The sequence below is a fragment of the Toxotes jaculatrix genome, chromosome 11 (genome assembly GCF_017976425.1).
Source record: "Toxotes jaculatrix isolate fToxJac2 chromosome 11, fToxJac2.pri, whole genome shotgun sequence".
Classification (NCBI taxonomy): Eukaryota; Metazoa; Chordata; class Actinopteri; family Toxotidae; genus Toxotes; species Toxotes jaculatrix.
This window is the reverse complement of record NC_054404.1, coordinates 15,994,308-16,012,650: the sequence shown is the minus strand read 5'-3', so window position 1 is coordinate 16,012,650 and position 18,343 is coordinate 15,994,308. Positions and strand designations below refer to the sequence as shown.

The 18,343-nt window shown below is 41.7% G+C and overlaps 1 protein-coding gene across 4 annotated transcripts in view; it reads right to left on the bottom strand.

Annotated features, from left to right (window-relative positions):
* The window catches only part of micu1 (mitochondrial calcium uptake 1), a 30,520-nt gene that overhangs the window by 5,073 nt on the left and 7,104 nt on the right, over positions 1-18,343 (bottom strand). Inside the window, exons 4-11 of one of the 4 annotated variants that reach the window (XM_041049762.1) lie at positions 18,127-18,289; positions 15,338-15,381; positions 11,568-11,579; positions 4,966-4,971; positions 4,111-4,225; positions 2,865-2,947; positions 1,716-1,916; positions 84-221 (exon numbers count right to left, since the gene is read on the bottom strand). In XM_041049762.1, coding sequence (XP_040905696.1) covers positions 84-221; positions 1,716-1,916; positions 2,865-2,947; positions 4,111-4,225; positions 4,966-4,971; positions 11,568-11,579; positions 15,338-15,381; positions 18,127-18,289 — 762 coding nt within the window. The remainder of the gene's footprint in view (positions 1-83; positions 222-1,715; positions 1,917-2,864; positions 2,948-4,110; positions 4,226-4,965; positions 4,972-11,567; positions 11,580-15,337; positions 15,382-18,126; positions 18,290-18,343) is intronic. The other 3 variants (XM_041049763.1, XM_041049764.1, XM_041049765.1) reach the window with 3 other exon arrangements.

Genomic DNA, 18,343 nt, shown 5'->3' with positions numbered 1-18,343 from the left:
CACCACCACATCCTGCACCATATATAACCGCAAAGCACCAATCACTTATCTCAGAGTTCTCAGTGAGCATGAGATTTATCTACCTGTGCATCCTTAAACATCTTCTTCAAGCCCTTCTGCATCTGCTTGAGTTTACGAGACTGGACGCCGCTGTAGGCCAGCAACATACCTCCGAACTGTCTCTCAGAGATTCTGCCGTCCACAGGGTCGTTCCTCTCAAACTGGAAGAGGGGGGGGGGGAGAGAGAGAGATAGAGAGAGAGAGAGAGAGAGAGAGAGAGAGAGAGAGAGAGAGAGAGAGAGAGAGAGAGAGAGAGAGAGAGAGAGAGACAGATGAAGATTGAATGCTATGCAAAGAAGAAAAACAAATTGATAGGAGGAGGGGGACATGGTGAGATGGGAAACGGTAAATACTGGTGTCAGGCTTCAAGATAAATTATGTGTTGGATCTGGTGTTGGTGACATTAAATCTACATGTGACTTTCTTTTAAACACTGTTCCACTGCAACATGGTTTAACAGAATGGGCCTCGGCTGTGTCAGGTCAATGCAGTCGATTTACATTTGAGACTGTCTGACAGTCACACGACTCCCTCCCTCCTTTCTCCCTGAGCGTGCCGACCTCTCAAAATGTTAATTTGTCGCACTTGTGAGTGGCAGCTTATGACTAAGCTAGAATAAGCCTGGAGTGAAGATTTCAGGGGTGACCTGACTGTTCATGCACCCCTGGAGGATCTACCTTTTGTGAGGTTTTTCTGACCTTTCTGTTGTTATGCATGATTTCTTTGGTACAGATAATCTCTGCGTTTAGCACATCTATATATTATGCTCTTGTTTAAGAATGCAGTTTCAGCTCTTCCTATGAATTCATCAACTAGGGATATTATAAGAGTTCCAAAAAGGAGTGACAGAAGAAGAGAAAATAGCAAGAGAAAAAGTTTGACAACTGGAGAAAAACAGCTATACCCGGCAAAATCAGGCACAGGGTGAGCTGCAGCCTCAGCAGACACAGAAAGAGGGCAAACACAGAAGATGACCCATGTTAAAACAGTGTCAGCCTTATTTGTGGCATTATGATTGCACTCTCTGAACATTGTGGCATCATTAAGACCTGACAGCGCTTTCTTTCCGGCAGATGCTCTGACTCGAGTCCTATTCTCAGAGCTTCAGATGACGGCACCCATTACGGTTCAGTGTATCAGTTAGGCACTACCCACGCTAATTAAAAGAATAACCATATGCTCAACAACACTGATCAGTTGCTGTTACTGCAGAGACAGGGGAGGGAGGGGGGGGCTGGTGTCACTCTGAGGAGGCAGGAGATGGATTTTATACTTCACTGTCAGAGCTTTGAGAGACTGACGCTGACCAGCATTGGCAGACAATCCACACAGCATATTTGTCATCCCCAGCTCTTGTCTTTGTATAGTGTATCACGCTCACCTGTCACTCCCCCCTCGCTTCTCCCCTGGGTTTTCAACGTGTTTTGGTTTGTTTGTTTGTTTACTCTGGGAGTAAGACAGTAAGATTAACTTCCTTTGAGTTAGAAAGCTGTTCATTTGCATGTGCAGAGGAGACTAAAATGTTAGATTAGAGCAAAGCCATAACATTTAAATTAATTCACTGTAATTGTACACAACAGTATAGTAAACCAGTTGATGAATATTCTCAGTATAATACTCTCTTTCTCCGCTCATTTACTTTCCTCTTTCACTACCTCTAGTTTGAGCACATCATGCTGCAGTTTCCTCTGAAACTCCAGGAAACTGCCAATGGTGAGTTTTCCCTTTAGGTCTTGTCCAAAGAAGTAGGTGGTGAGAGCAGAGCTGCAGCCGGCTGTCTTCAGGGTGTTTCCTGTGGTGGAGCGATCACGGTGTCGCATGCCCATACTGGTCTGGGAACGAATGATGCTCTGGACCTAGGAAGTACAATGTCAACCAGAATGAAGGAATACATTTAAAAAAAATTAAGTACTTGTGACTAATTAATTTATGGAGTATGCAAAGAAATTATTTATTTATTCAGAAAACTACCTATACTAAAAAGATCGATTTATTCACAATACAGAGCAGCTTACTTGGTTTCATCACATTTCAAAGCAGTAAATTCAAAAAGAAGGACTCCCATTCATTCTGCTAGATAATGACCCTATCAGATCCAGTGGTAGAGTTAGTAATATATCTTCGAATGCAGTACAGCACTTATCTCTTCCCTCTGAGAAAATGATGCACATCAATGTAGGGACCTACCTTTACTGGCTATCACTGTGTGTTACTGGTTAATGTAATGCAGGGGTCTTCAACGTTTTTCAGGCCAAAGACCCTGAAACTGATGGAGAGATGGAGCAGGGACCCCCTACCCCCCTATATTTTATAAAACTGTGTTTTATATTAAACTGAGCCTAGTGCCATGTATAAACATACCTTGTTATTGTGCATTCAGTACTAAGCTATTCAAACAATACACAGGTTCACATATTAATGTTTTTATTTTAAACATGTGCAAGGTACAGTGAGTATAGTACATTTATAAACACTGGTATCTCCTTTTCAAATAATATTGTAGTGTGCGTTGTTTTGTCTGGGATCTTAGTTAGCTATGGGACTGAATAGGCTCTAGGCCAATGCTCAATTCATGTTAACGTGTTTTTAAAGACATTTAAATTTGTGGGAAAAAAAATATATATATATATAAAAAATTGTCTAATCAACCAAAAAGTTCACGACCCCCCCACAGCACCTTCGCGGACCCCCTAGGGGTCACAGGCCCCCTGTTGAAGACCTCTGATGTAACCTTGTGTCTCATTTAATCTGTTGATTTTGAGCATGTTTGTGTGTGACAGCTGTATGCAAGACGAGCTGCTAACCTGTTCAAACTCCTCCAGGTCCACCTCTCCATCACCGTTGAGATCAAACATCTTGAAAGCGATTTCAAAGTTCCTCTGGGGAGCTGGACACCACAGCACACACACACACAAAGAGACACATTCTCAAATCTGTGCAACACAATAAGAAAACGACATGTCACACTGGATCGACTCAGACAGCAGCTGAAGAGTTCAATACTGACTCGGTCATTGCACATCAACTGTGCAGCATCTTCAGCCTTCATCTCACTCCCAGTGGTGCAACATGGGACTCTGTTTTTGGTACAGTATGATAAGAAGGCTCAGGTCTCAGTGTTAACACCCTCAGTCTGATTGTGACAAATAAAAAAAATGGTTGGACAATGGGTACCTCCATCCAGAGTTTTCTGTGAAGTACCTATATAAACACACAATCTGTCTTTAAGTTCTTTAATATGTTCTTTCTCACGTTATAATCTGCATTCATTCAGCAGGTATGTATGTAAACTATAACTATGTATTGCTTAAACAATCCAACTACTTCAAGGGAAATATGATCATCTTTTCTTATCTAACAGAGGGTTCATACTGCATGAAAGAAGTAAATATGTAGCACTATAAGGCCTGAACCAGTGTGTTTGTCTGTTAGGCAAAATATGTCCTCTTCTGTACTATTTTTGTGGCCGTGTTAAATGGATTGAAACCAACCATACGACATCCTGCCCTGTCTACTTAAAAACCCCTTGTCCTTGAAAACTTCCCCAGAGACTTTCTCCATATGAAGGGATTAAATAAATGGTCAAACTAAGCTGATGGGGGAGGGGGTTTACTAGCCATCAGAGAGGAAGGAGTCAGAGCTTCACTTTCATTACCATGAACTCTGACACATTGAGGGAAGAAGTATTAATATGACATGAACTCCTTGTATCTACCACCAGTTATAGATCCAATTAAAACAAACGGTTTATGTGAAACACAACATCTCAAAGGCAGAGTTCGCTTGGTAGACTCACGTTATTAACTTTGACAGAACTGGAGATCATACTAAGCGGACAGCCAGCTTTGTAACCTGGCTAATAATATCATACTGGGAAACTTCACTGTTTGGTCTGATGCAGTAAGAATGCAGAGAGAAGACAGAAGTGATCGCCTTGGGATTTGATTTGTGATCAGTGTGGAAGATTTTGAGGATATGGGATTGAATGGGGTGGGAAACAAAAACCATTAGACTTCTGGGAAGACTGCGCAGTTGAAAAAATGTACTTACTGGACAGCACAGTGGTGAGGAAGATATAGTCAGAGAAGGAGATAAGGCCACATTCTCCCAATGTGTAAAATATGCTGTCCTCATCTGCAAACTTCTCCCTCTCCTGAGCAATCTTCTGCTCATCCAGACCAGGACAAAAAAAAAGAAAAGAAAAGAAAAAAGTTATATTAAAAACATTTCACGTGACTCAGCACAAGTCTCATGGCTTTTACAGCTGCCCCAGGTGTGGCTTTGTATGTGTGTGTGTGTGTGTGTGCAAGTACATGTGTGTTTGTCAGAGACACGCAAACACAGAAATATAGACACACACTGTACTTCCACACACACTCACATATATAATAGTCCTGGTGTATAAGGATGGCCACGTACAGACAGTTTATCACAGTAACAGTCATGCAAGTGCTGCATACACATGAAGCCATACAGGCAGGTGAGGGTGGCGGTGACAAACAATTAGTTTGTGGTCAGTTCAAGTTAAAAACACATTATTCACCAGAGGCCGTACTCACAGTGTGAAATTGACATGAAGAGAGGAAAAACAAGAGACTGTAGCACAAACACACACACTATTGATTAACCATGTCTGTAACACAACCCAAATATATTAATCGTTAAAAACAAAGACTTTAGCTCTCTTTCACACACGCACACAAACGCACAGACGTTTTTCTGTTAGCATGTGTATATTCACAGCATTGCATGAGTGACTCAATCACATGCACACGACACACTCGTGATAAAGACTTGAAAGACAGTGTCCCACTAGTAGGACGCTCCACCAAACAGAGTGGACAGATGGACAGAGCATGCCTACGGAGGGGGAGGCTGGGCCACGCTGAGCCCTTGTGGAGTTACCTCCGTCTATAAGGGTTCCATTTCAGACGAGGAGGAAGGAGGAGAAACAACTGTTAGAGAACAGCATGGCCTCTGCTGTTTTTAGCAGGGCCTTAAACGACAAAGACATGGTTGCATTCATATTGCCGCACACACACACACAGAAAACATCTTGTTCAAAACAAGCTAATTGGGGGATACCACTCAAATTAAGAATGCAATTACATTTTGCGGGCACCGCAGTCTGTAATTAAAATTTGCACGCATGAACAATAATGCCTGCAAAAACCAGAAGGAATCAAGCAAAGATTGTGATTTGCCCAGAATACAAAATGATGTTGCTCCACTAACAAGGCTGTTATAACAGTCATTTATACCTATTGTCTGTCTCCTTTTTCCATCTGTATAAGTATTGTCACTGGAGCCACATGCTGGGTGCACTTTGCAAATGAAAGCTAGTCCCATATTCTCCTGAAAGGGACATTAATTAATTGGGAAAAACACATCTGAATACTAAAAATTTGGTGGGATCCCCCTTACTAGCATAAAATGCAGCAAATTCCTTCAAATTCTTTCCCCATTAACCGACTCCCTCCTCATGTATAGGCTGTATGATGGCTGCTAAAGGCAAGCGGTATACGCTTATAAAATGTATCACCATCTCCAATTTTCTTGACTCTTACATGTCAGTGATGCAAATATAGAAAATCATGGTTTCTACTGTCACATCTATTATTGATAGTATTTACAGTATAAGGGGAGAAGGGAGTGGGAGAGAGGGGGAGGTGAGAGAGAGAAAAAAGTTATTTTTAGAGCAGTGGTACTGGTGGAGAGAGAAAGAGAAACAGATAGAGGTAGGAAAAAACTAAATTTTAATTCTTGGTGCCATAAGAGTTGAAGGCTTTCAGGTGTTTGAATGTGTGTAAGTGCAAAAGAATTCTAGAAATGGACAGATACTGTGTGTACAAATTCAAAGAGGGAAGAGCAAAATGAGACGGTGAAAATAAAAGAGGTTGGTATTGGCCTCCTGAGTCTGGAGCGATGACACACGGACAAAGTCCTCTGGGCCTGGGGTGAGCCACAGTCCTAATGCCAATCCACAGAACAGAAAAGATCCCCACGACCACACAAGTGTGTATTTCAGCGTGCAAGTGTGAATTCACTGCCACACAGACAGCTACACAACTATGCACATAAGAGACATCAACACACTGGGCCTCATTATAATGATCAGAACAGAGGCACAGAGCACATTAGGCATAATAACTCACTTTTTTTTCCCAGTGTCCTGAGTCAAGGACAAAAACACCCCCGCAGAATAGCCAAAATGACATTCACAGAAAACAAATCCAAGTACAATGGCCAAAGAGTGGAACCAAATAGCATATTCAAAAAAAGAAGAGACCTCAGTGTGTGCATGAGCATACTAACTAATAAACAGAGCTTTTTGACTACTCTGATGCAGCCTGTGTCCCCTTTTAGAAGAGGACATGATTCTCTCTTTCGGGATCCTACTCTATAGCCACAGACTATACAGCAGAGCTGATAATAAAGCTTTCACTCTTCTTTCTATCATAGACTACATCTCTCCAACAAAAACATCACTGTGCACACTCTCAAACAGACACAGAGGTATGACAGTGTGTGTATCAAGCTGTGCTGTGGCTTTCAATTTGGCTTTTAAACCTTTTCAATGAAGCTTGTTGCACTGCTGTAAATCCAAACCCTATCTTCACCTTCACCCTCCATCTTTCTGTCACTTGTGAAAGCTTCAGATTCCAACTGAAGATGTGCAATTTAGGGTGCACCAGTGACAAGCGATTTAACAGTACAAAATGCTTATATAATCAGATGAATGGTTACTACCCATTAGGTTATTTGATTCCCCAGACAGACTTAGTCCCTGTGTCTTTCATCAGTTTCGATTCATCAACCAGAGGACATTATAAAAGCTGCTGCTTTCATTAAAAGGATTCAAACTGCACTGGAGTCTGTATTTAACACTCACTGTAGATTTTTCCCAAAGCACGGATCATCAAATGCCTGTAAACCTAATTCCTACAGCACTCAAGTTAATTAACAGCTAACACCACGTCTGTCAGTGTTATAAGTGAGAACTTTGTTGCTGTCTGTGTGTATGTGAGAGTGAGTTCTTTTTTTAATGTACTGCCTTGAGCCCATTCATGTGATCATACATGTCTTTGTGTCAGCAACATTATGGCCAAGTCCACAGGCTTTGTCCAGATGACGGACTGGAAAACCCAACTAGCCTGTGAGCTGAGTTAGAAACACAGTGCTGACAGAGATGCTGGCTGGACGGTGCTGGTGGTGAGGAAGTCAACTGTACTGCTGTCATATACACGAACAGAAGGGGTTAAGGGTTTGGTCAGGGCTGATCTCTCCAGTGCTTTCAACTAGCCCAGGCTTTAAGAGCCCAACAAATAAGACTCACAGAAGTCAAGCACAGCCAGAGGCTTGCATGCAAAAGGCCTAAATCTTGTTCTGCTCATTTCACTTGAGAGGCTAAGAAACCCTTTCTAAGCACACCACTGGAAAGTGACATACTTAAAACTTGGACTGCATAGAAGTTCTTTAAGATTCTCACATTTCATTGTTAAATTCAGAGCTGAGGAATTATATGCTTGAAGCAATACATTTTAAAATCCTTAGCTATTCTATTCTCTTGACTATCTCTGAACTACAGAAAACTCAACAAATGATGAAAGCTTTAATACATTATCTCCATTTGTTCACTTTCTACTTACAAACAAACATACAGCTTTACAAGATCAAACCAAACACATGGCACTTTTCCTCTGACAGGTTTAATTATATCACAGCTATGCTGATGAGAAGACTCATTTCTGACATCCTGTGTTATCATGTCATAATAAAAGAAAATGGGCAGCTGTTGAAATGACTGAGATGAGACATAGTTCAACACAGTATCCTGCAGTCTCCCAACATGGATATCTGGATACTAAAAATATGTTGTGTGCCACCCATCCATTTTCTGCTGGCTTCACTCTTGTTATTTACACTGCTCCACAAGCACTTTGTGTGGCCAAGCACTTGGTTTAGGAGCTGATGGCAGCTTAGACTTGGCCCCCTCTAATACCACTGTACTGGCTGCAGCAGTGCTTTGTTATTGATTAGATCTGTGACCCTGTCCAACACTGCAGATGCAGTCACCCCAATAACAGGACTGAGCAAAAGAGGGAAGTGGGTGATAAAAGAATGAGACATGAGCCACAAAGTTTTGTGCTCAAGCTTTAAAATAATTACCACACTACAGACACAATTACTTTTCTAAAATATTGTCATACGAGTCTATTGTCTGAGTGCCACAAATTCATCTCTTTGCCACAACAAAGAGATGAATTTATGGGTCTAGGCTGAGACCTGCCACTAAAAATGAAAAGCTCAGGCTGCGAAGAGAGGAAACCTGCTCCCATTCTCTTTGTCTTTGCAATCATGTGTGTGGCGAGTGTGTGAGTGTGCTTGAGTGATGCCTGTCCCTGAGCGACCTCTCATCGCTTGTGCAGGTGAGTCTCGATAGAACTCTGTGTACTGGAGCATTGCACCAGTGGGAATATACAAGAGACGAGTACAATGTGACAGACAGACAGCGTAGAGTGACTGAAGGTGGGGGGAGACAAATGCATTAAAAATGAATCAGTACCTTTATGTCTTTCGTGCCGCTTTGTGTGATGTGGTAGCTCTGGGGTTACTGTCACTTTGGCAGGTACAATGAAAAGACGTGAGTTTCGGGGGGGAAAGGGAATTCAGAATGACCTGCTCGAGGGTATGGTCAACCCAGGTCTGAGCCTGACATTTCTGAATAGTGGCTGAAAGCTCTCACAGTGTGAGTGTGAACTTGCCCTGTAGTGCTACACGTACAGTTAGGGCATGGTCTCCACCCAAGCCCCAAAGAAAAACACACCCTTTACATGATTCTATAGTAGGTACTCAGCCTTGAACACCACAGCAAACATACACACATATCCAAAATCTATCCCTGACCATCAGAGTGGTCGAGAGTGAATATTTTCTCCTTGTATATGATGATACCTTGGGACCAAAACATTGCAGTCTGTAGGTGGGCGGGCAGCTGTGTAGGTGGAGAGCACATTATTGTATCAGCTCTCCACCTCTAGTCCCACGGGAAACTGCAGAGCAGGTGTACCGTTAATAACTCTAATTATTTTGGGAGCACATTCAGAATAATGGACCCTGATGTGGAACGCTCAATAAACAAATTTCTGTCACTGAGGAATGGCAGCTGTCTCGGAAGGAGGACAGGGGCAACCAAATTAGCTGACCAGGTGTACAGACAATCCAACCTCTTCTAGATCAGTAGAGGGAACAGAGAAAGAGAGAGAAGGATTTGGTGTGTTAGTGTGTTCATGTGTGTTTCTGTGTGTAGACACCAAAATAGACAGAAAGGGCAAAGAAAGCATGTGAGAATTGAAGACAGTATGAAAAGATGGAGAAATAGAGTAGTGACAGTCCAAAGAGCGGCGCCTGGGAGCTTCCTGTGAAATCAGAAAGAGTGAACATGACAACAGTTGGTGTGACAAGAGGCTTGTTTCCATTGAAGTAGCCCCCTCTGAGCTCCCTCTGAGTGACAGGTGTCCACTCTCGGTCGTAACAGATCGTGCGGCAGACGCCGTGGCATTACATTCAGATAGGGCCACAGCATGTAGGAACAGATTAGATACATTGTAGATGTACGGACCATGTCTGGCCTTCAGTGACTCTAAACCATGCTCTACAGAAATCATGCAGCACTGACATCCGGACAGTCCAGAGGATGGATTTGTGAAGGCTATCAAGCACATCGATACAGCCTTGATGCTAGCTAAAAGAGCCATTTCCTGGGTCCAAAACCACCCTGTGATGCCACCATGCGCAGAGAGGGGGCGCCACCACCAGCTACTTTCTGTGTGAGACACAGGCAATAGAGCAGTGCATGCTGGGAAAAAGGCTAGAGTGCCAAAGCAAGTGGAAAGCTAGAGGAGGTATTTCTTAGAAGACATGAAAGGATGAAGAGAAAAGTGTGTTCATAAAGCAAAAGAGAGGGAGTGCAGGGGAACAGCACTGCTATGATTTGGCATTGCCCAATACAAGTCCTTTATAAATGAATCATTTTAGCTGCTCTTTGCATCTCAGCTTTGCAAGCCCTGACATTCTTCTTAAAATTCCACTATAAATGTATCTGAGCTTTACTTTGAGGAACTGACTAGTGCATAAATTATGTAGTGGAGCTGAAGTGTTTAATAATCCCTGTAGAGGTAAAGTATAAAGTCTACATTTTTAATAATTCAGCAGGGAGGCCATGGCACACAGCTGCCTCCAACAAGCTATACAAAGGGCACCGGGGAGGTCTCCAACACACTGTCCAACAACAATACAGAGTTTGCGTTTGCATATTTGAGTGCGCACACAATGAGGTGCATATCAACTTCAGTTTCTGCCACTCCCCGTCATTATAAAGTGAACAGGTTGTAACCTGCCCTTTGCTGTGCTTGGCTTATCTGCACGTCAGTGTGATTGACAGAGGCATTCAGACCCGCTTAAAGGCCAAATCATTTAGTAGATAAAGCTTATAGATCAGGGCTAATTTATCTACACTCACCACCATAAATGTGTATATCACATTTTAATCACAAAAGGTTTCTCCAGAGCACTCTGGTGAAACATTTTGGAGCTTAGCTTTAAACTAGGCGCATGTTAAAATGAACAAACTCATACACATTTATGTAAGTGATATAAGCACTGGTATATGAAATTAACAGATAAGGCGGAGTTGGAGAACACCATGACAACAATTAGAGTAGCATTTCCTCCACCAAATTTGTTATGTTCCATATTAGGACATGTCAGAGTGTACTACTGTGCTTATACCATGGCCACTTAGCACAGACAATAAAAGGGGGTATATTCAAATCATCAACAATCTTCAAAGTTTATTTAGAAAAGGCTAACAATGACTCTAAGCAGCATAAATACTGTTACAGTTACCTGCAGTTTAACATACTTTTACACTGCTGTTAAACTCTTGACCAGCCAATCAGAAACAAGCACTTCCTATGGCCATGATATAATCTGCTTATTATATAAGAAAATAAAGTGGCGGTGCTTTGTTCTACTTCCATCCTCATACAATTTGACTTCCCCCTTCTGGCTGTGTTCAACGCCTACAGCACGTATACCCTGTGAGAGAAAAGCTAGATGTAAATTCAACATTTTATTACCAGTCCACTGGTTTCTTGTTAGAAAAGATACACTTTAAATGCACAGTTGGGTTGCTGTCCTACCCACGGTGGTCGTTACCACAACTGTGGCTACGTCTCTGATTTCACACTTGCTGAAGTTGAGATGTGGTAAAAACAAAGAAACTACTTACTTAGCTGTTCCCCTGGACTAACAACAGTGAATAGCTATGTCCTCCATATTACTACAGAGGATTGAGAGAGTGGGTAATAGAAAGAAAGGAAAAAATAGAGAAAAAAGAGGAAGAAGAGGAAAAAAGTATAAAGGAAAGGGAGGGAGTAGGTAGTGACTACAAAGTGCAGTTTTTCATTCAGGTGCACACATGCTGCTCGGCACACACCCCATACCTGCCAGAAGTCCTGCAGAGAGGGAGGGGGCAGAACGGGGAGGAGATGAGGATGGAGGGGCGGGGGGGGACAGAAGAGGAGGAGGAGAGTAGGAGGAGGTTCGGGGAGTTTGTGGGTGGAGAATGGGGAATCAGTAGATGGAATGATTGGGGGGAGGAGAAAAAGTGGGGATTTCGGGAGACGGGGGAGTTGAAGATGATGGTTATTCACGAGGAAGGAAAAAGAGAGAAAATGGAGGGATTACTTGTTATGTGAATGATAGAGAATGGCTGATAAGAGCATGAGAAAACAATCAACAGTCAAAAATGGCAACATCAGATCACATCAACACAAGATTACGGCAGTTGAAAGCATGCCCACATGATCAGAGTGGGAGGACATACTGCACAGAGATGAAGTGAATTAACAGTAGAGGGAAAAAAATGCAGTGACACAACTGGTTGAGCAAACCAAGCAATCCCTTTTAAAGGCGTCTAAAATAACACTGTACCCATGGACAGGAAGATAAAAATGAAACAAACAGGGTGAGTCAATATAAACAACAGCTGTTAAACAGTCATATAGGGCATGTAATGTTTGCGTACATACAAACTAAACCTGGAACAAATTAGTGTGAGCAGGAGAGGGTGGGGAGGGGGCTGTGAGAGTGAGAGGTTGATAACACGTACACTTTTGAACAATCTCCTACTAACTGTGGCCGCACAGTATGTATGTGACAAATCTCTCAGTTGGCTTGGCTATTTTTAAATTAAACCACGGGAAGTGAAACACAGAGGTCTTTTAAGAGAGCTCTCATGTTACTCTCACACAATACTGTACTCTTGTCTGCCATCAACCTTAGCCGCAGTCGTAGTTTACCACCCAACCCCCCAGCTGAAACACTCCCCTTGCATTTCACCACACCCTCCATCAACTTCATGATTTACACACTACAGATATTGCACCACTATACTTGCCGTGGCCATTTCATCTAGGTCTAATTCATTGCAGTTTTTAGTTTCATGTGAACTAGATTTCATGGTTTCTTGGCAGGAAACAGTAATGGCTCATTCCTCCAACTAGCTAGAGGTGCCCATTAAGCCAATGAGGAGTAGGCATGTGTCTCTGGGCAAAGAGGGACTGGATAGAGCATGTGAGGGAGGGGCGCTCTCGGGCCGCTCCAGCCATGGCAGGAAAATCTCAGGGGACAACCAAAGCTAAATTCAGTATCAGAGAAAACCATGTGTCCAGAGATTTGCCTGGCAAAATAAGGAAACACGAGGCCTCCAGATAGGCATGACATTTACATAAGCAGACAAGGGCCATAAATGTACAGTGCTACATTTCCATTTGAGGCCACCACAGAATTTAACATTTATTTTTGATAAATGTATAGCCCGAGCTTCTCAGTTAATATGTTTTTGATATATGCGTGAGTCAACGTTCTAGAGAATCTTTCACCAAACACAAGGCTTGGTTAAACTAAACTGCAGAAAGAGCAGACAAGGGAGTAAAAGTAAAAATTGTGACAAAGAAACGGACAGCGTTCTCTCTTTAGCCTCACTGACTTGGCGTGGTTCATCTGACTACAACATGGAGATGAGGTACAGACTTACCATCATCATCATACTAGCCTGGGGAGGGGGGTGATGGACTTTGTAATGAGGCTAGAAACTGCAATCATCCCAATGATGATTAGCTAACACTAAATAAATGAGGATGGTTGGCTAGTGGTTGTGAGAGATGCTCCCAGAGATCAGTGAGAGGGCAGTAATGGTCACAAATCAATATCAAAGAAAGCAGCAATGAAAATAATGATGTTTGTGATATATATTGATTGCTTCCATTTCCCTTACTGTGAACAGAGAAATGTTATCACATAGAGCACAGAGACTAGCCCATTCTAAACTCTATCTGTGGCCAAGGGGGGCCAGTCTGTCCAAGGGTCGCCTGCTGTTATCGTCTTTAAATAGGTCATTATGCGATGGGCAGGCCCACTTTGTAAATGTCCCCTCGTACTGATTAAGAGTGGGAGCTGTTCAGACAAAGAGACAGGCTTTTCTGAACTAGGTTTAACTAAACAGGTTCTCATTCGTTTCACTTTTAAACATTTTTTTCTGAACTGTTAGATCTCCAACAATATTTAGAAAGCAAGATATTCCAATTATTGGCTTTAGGTCAACTCTAGTCCCTATTTTCCTTTTCATTCACAGTAACTGATGGTTGAGAAGTTGACAGTAAAGCGGGAGCTAAAGCAAAGACATAAGCAAAGAAAAACAGCACAGAGGGTGAGGTCTGTGAAACACAACATCCTTTCACTTCTATTCTGACAGCCTCTATAACATATCAAAAACATTTTTCTATAAAACTTGTACCTGCAATGGAAGTGTCTCAGTGTGACACCAGCTTATGCACATTTTGCCAGATATCAACAGAAATAAGTAAAGTACACCAACTAAAAACTAAGTGGACCCAGAAATGCCAGCTAACTTTCTTACAGCCATGTTTCTAACAGTATGATTTGGATTTTTCTTCAAATTCCTGCACTCTTTACTGATAGAATGTAATGGTGTTTTCCATTATCTCTTTACATTTTTCATCTTTTACTATGTGACCCCACTGCCCCTGAGTATTTATTTATTTCTATGCCACTGAGTTATCACCTCAATTTATACATAATTTCTGTTCCATTTATCCACTTTCTTCAATGTCATTAAAGCCAGAAAGGTGAATGGATGTGGTAAATTGATACTGCATTTTATAAAAGGACTTCATTATGCTCTTATAGAATATTACATTTATGAGGATTGGGATTTACCAAAAGACACATTTAGAGCAAACTAAAAAAATATTCTGCATTCTATGTGCCAAACAATTTTAAGTAATTTAAATGGAGGTAACACACTACGTTACCAATATGTTGATAAGCAATGCCTACAATTAGTTTTTTTTTCTTTAGAGAAATGTCTGAGACTATCTGACTTTTATTATCACTTCATTTCATTAACAGTTCCACCACAACTGCTCTAAATTAAAACTGTATTTTTCAAAACATCACTTATAAGCCCTTCTCTTTGTATGCATATTTACAATCCAAAGCACGAACACATAAAACCCTTAGTGTATTCTGGTTTTATAAAGTCTAATTATCAAGAGCTTGCTTAATCTTTTCTGTATGAAAATACATTCATGTTAAATGACAACTTTCTGATAAAAGTCAGAAAAGATAACTTAACAAAAAAGTATATATTAACTTTAAATGTTCAGTTTTCACTTGGAACCACGCTCTACACTAGAATAAGCATGCACACAAGCAAAGTGCTGAAAAATTAGGTCTGTAAAGTAACTAGTTTGTAAAATTACATCTCTACACTGAAAGTGCTAAATTCACCTCCAATGTATTGTGGTAGTGGGGGACGTTTCAGAGGCAGAAATCTTAAAACCTCAGCTAATAAAACTGAAATTTTCTGCATGCCCAGACACCACCACGGGTAATTGGGATAAGTGTGAGAATGTGTTTTATGGTAAACTGAAGGAACTGATTCTTTAAGCCATTATTGACATTGCCCATTCTGAGGAGTAAACCCCTATGGTGGGCTGAAAAGTTGTCCAGTGGGAAAAGCAATAAGCTCTGATAATATGTTATTAGAACAGAGCTTTCTGGGAAAATGCAATACTCATTTAGTTTGGGACGAAAAGTCATAATACTAAAAAGTCCCTGCTGCTGACCTCCATCATTGCTAAGTTGGCCTTCTACTATCCTCTTTACCAACAGGACGCCCACTTCTTACCTTCCCATCATAGCGCTTCACAATGAACTGATCGAGGCCTAGATCTGAAAAAGAGACAGAGAAAGAATCAACAGAGACATGCAGATTAGGAGACAAATATTATGATAAATGAGATGAGAGGCAGACTAGTTACACAGCAGGGGCGCCAAGATGTATGCCAAGCATGAAGCAGAGCAAATGTATTTACTTGGTGTCATTACTGAATCTCTACTAATCTCTGACATGTGCTAGAGATTAATAATAGTCATTTATAACCCATTTCCATTTTGCCAAGTCTTTAAAATGAAAGATAACCAGCATTCAGCTTTGACTTTTCTGATCCCGAGTTATAACAAAGTTTATAGAGCCAGGTCAGCAGCACAAAGCAAGACTGACTGGATGTAGTAGTTTTATTTATATATATGGTCGCTTTCAAATGAGTATCTCGAGGTGTTTGGGTTTATCAAAAATCAATGTCATTAAATCGTAGGAAAACAATGAATAATCACTTCAATAAAGTACACAAATATATTAGCTGAAATGAGAAGTCTTCACTGTGGCCTGGTCTTTTCTTCCTGTCAGTCTTACTATACGTCTGTTTCTGTGTTATGTCTTCCTGTGCAAATGTCACTGATTCATCCTCTAGCTGACTACAATTCTGCTCCCTGCAAGGAAGATATGAAATGTGACTTCCCCCACTTTTCACTAAACTTAATCAAATATACTGCAAACATGAGTTATGAATGGAGGACCATTCCTTCAAACTAATGTAATTCAAAATACATTACATTAGTTTGAATACAAACCTTGTTGAGGTGATCATTTTCTAAACTCTTGTGAGGTGCAGCAGTTCTCATTAGCTAAATGATGAAGCATTTAGTACTTTGGTAAAAAGAAAATCCAAGAGTCACACAGACGCTTGATATCACACAGAAAGACTAGTAGCACGCTGACTTGATAAAACAGTCTCAAATCAGATTAACTTTGAGGGCGATGGTTAGAGTATAATCAATTAAACTGAACGCTAATGAAGCGAACATCATAATTTTGTTTGAAGTTGGCTTCATTAACGTTACAGAAAAACTAATCACAGCCGAGACCTCTGCAAACAGCCTACCACCTTCTTCTGCTGAGTAAATAATTCTTCAACTTCAGGTCAGTTACAGCAACAAACAGAGATTCCTAGTTCAGTGGATGGACTGCTGAGCTTAAACCCACATTTCTAGATTGAATTTTGAGGTCTGTTCCACTTCAAAGGCTGTTTCAAATGCACCTGAGAAAGGCAGCCTTCTTTTGTCCAATTTTGAAAGGACGCAGCTGGTCTATCCCCAGCAGCCCACACTATTCTACAATCTGTTTTATTAGGAGCAACATCCTAGTCATAAAATTCACATTTTAGCTTAACAAGTTGATAAGGACCATGAATATTGGTCCCTGTGAGGCTGTACTTCTGGATTTGAGCATGCTTTGTGTACTTTCTGAGGATCTAGCCTCTGAACTGGGATGCAGTTATTCTATCTGTTGTGTGCCTGTATCTCCAAACGCTGTCCAAACCGACAATTCAAAATAAAAGGGTGACCCGATAAGCTTTTAAGTTACTTATCAGGTCCATGAGTTATTTATCGTCTATCGGCCAGAAAATCTGCTGAGCATTAAAACAAAAGCAACTGAGACCATTACTTTTTAAATTGAACACAGAGGCTGTTTGTTAACCTCTCTTGGGTTGGGGGCTTTAGGAAGAGAGTGAAATGGCTGCCTGTGAAGTAAACTGCAGTTTCTCGTGGCTTTTTCATCTGCTTTGCTGAACCTTCTCTTATCCAGCAGAGCTCAGCTTGTCATTACTTTAATTCCAGTTTGGAAGGGCAAAAGACAGGATAAAGAAATGAAGACTTGGGGACTCATGAATTGAGGAAAAGAGGTAGTGGTATAAGAATGGAAGGCCAATGGGGGCCAAGCTAGGCCAAGTCTTGAGTGTGGTTAACAGACTGAAGTGCTGAGGTGAGCAGGAAAGGTAGCACAGACGTGACAAGCCCGGCTAAGTCCTTATTAAGTGCTAACTTCAGGCTCGCCTCCTCAACTGTGGATGAATGCTCAGGATGAAACAGTTGTTACACACCGAGCATTCGACCGCTAGTCTGTGATGGAGGCTACTGTACTCCCGTACAAATAAAATGTCAACACAACTCTAACTGAATTTTGGTGTTGAATGATAGCGACAAGAGCGGTGCTACATAGCATGTCTATGCCAAGTTAAGCTCCCTGCCGTCCCAATCCTCCCGTGCCTTAAGATCAAATATCTCCCATTGGCTCAATGTGTGACGCCTGAGATCTGCTCTGGTTTGAACCCGTTAATTGATACACCAACTGCTGTGTCGTGATTCCCTCAACTCAGCGTGATTGGACAGCCTTGTCCCCCCCGCCTGCCTTCATACTTGTGAACACAGTCAGTGGGATCGTTATACAATGAACTATCATAAGTTCTAGACTGCTGAGCCAAGCATGTGCTAAGCGTGAAAGTGGGCTGTGTAGGGTAACGTTCCACCAGTGGAAAGATATGATCTCAGCACTGTTAACTGGGAACATCTCAGCCTGGATAGTGACGACCATAAACTATCTACATACAGGTGCTGTGTGCGAGGTTGGCAGGGTGCATATGGGGCCAAAATCAGCATAAATATTTACTTGATTCTCATGGAATTAAGGAAAAAGGAGTGAAACTCATAGAAAAGGATAAGACCAAGCCAGTGGGTGTTACAAAGTCAGTGGTGAAAACTAAGCAAAGTTGGCAGAAGGAAAGAGAAGAAACTCACTCTCAGGCTGCTTCTCATTAGGTGTGATGGAGCGTATGAAGTCCTGGGGCGTCATGTAAACCTCAGCATCTCCGTGCTCGCTGATGACCTTCAGCGTTGCAAAATAGCGGAAAATCTTGTCTGGAGTCGAGTAGGCCCTTATCCTGTTCTCATACTCCATCACCTGCCAACCAGGCAGGAAGCAAAATTAATGACACAAAATTTCACACATTAGGCA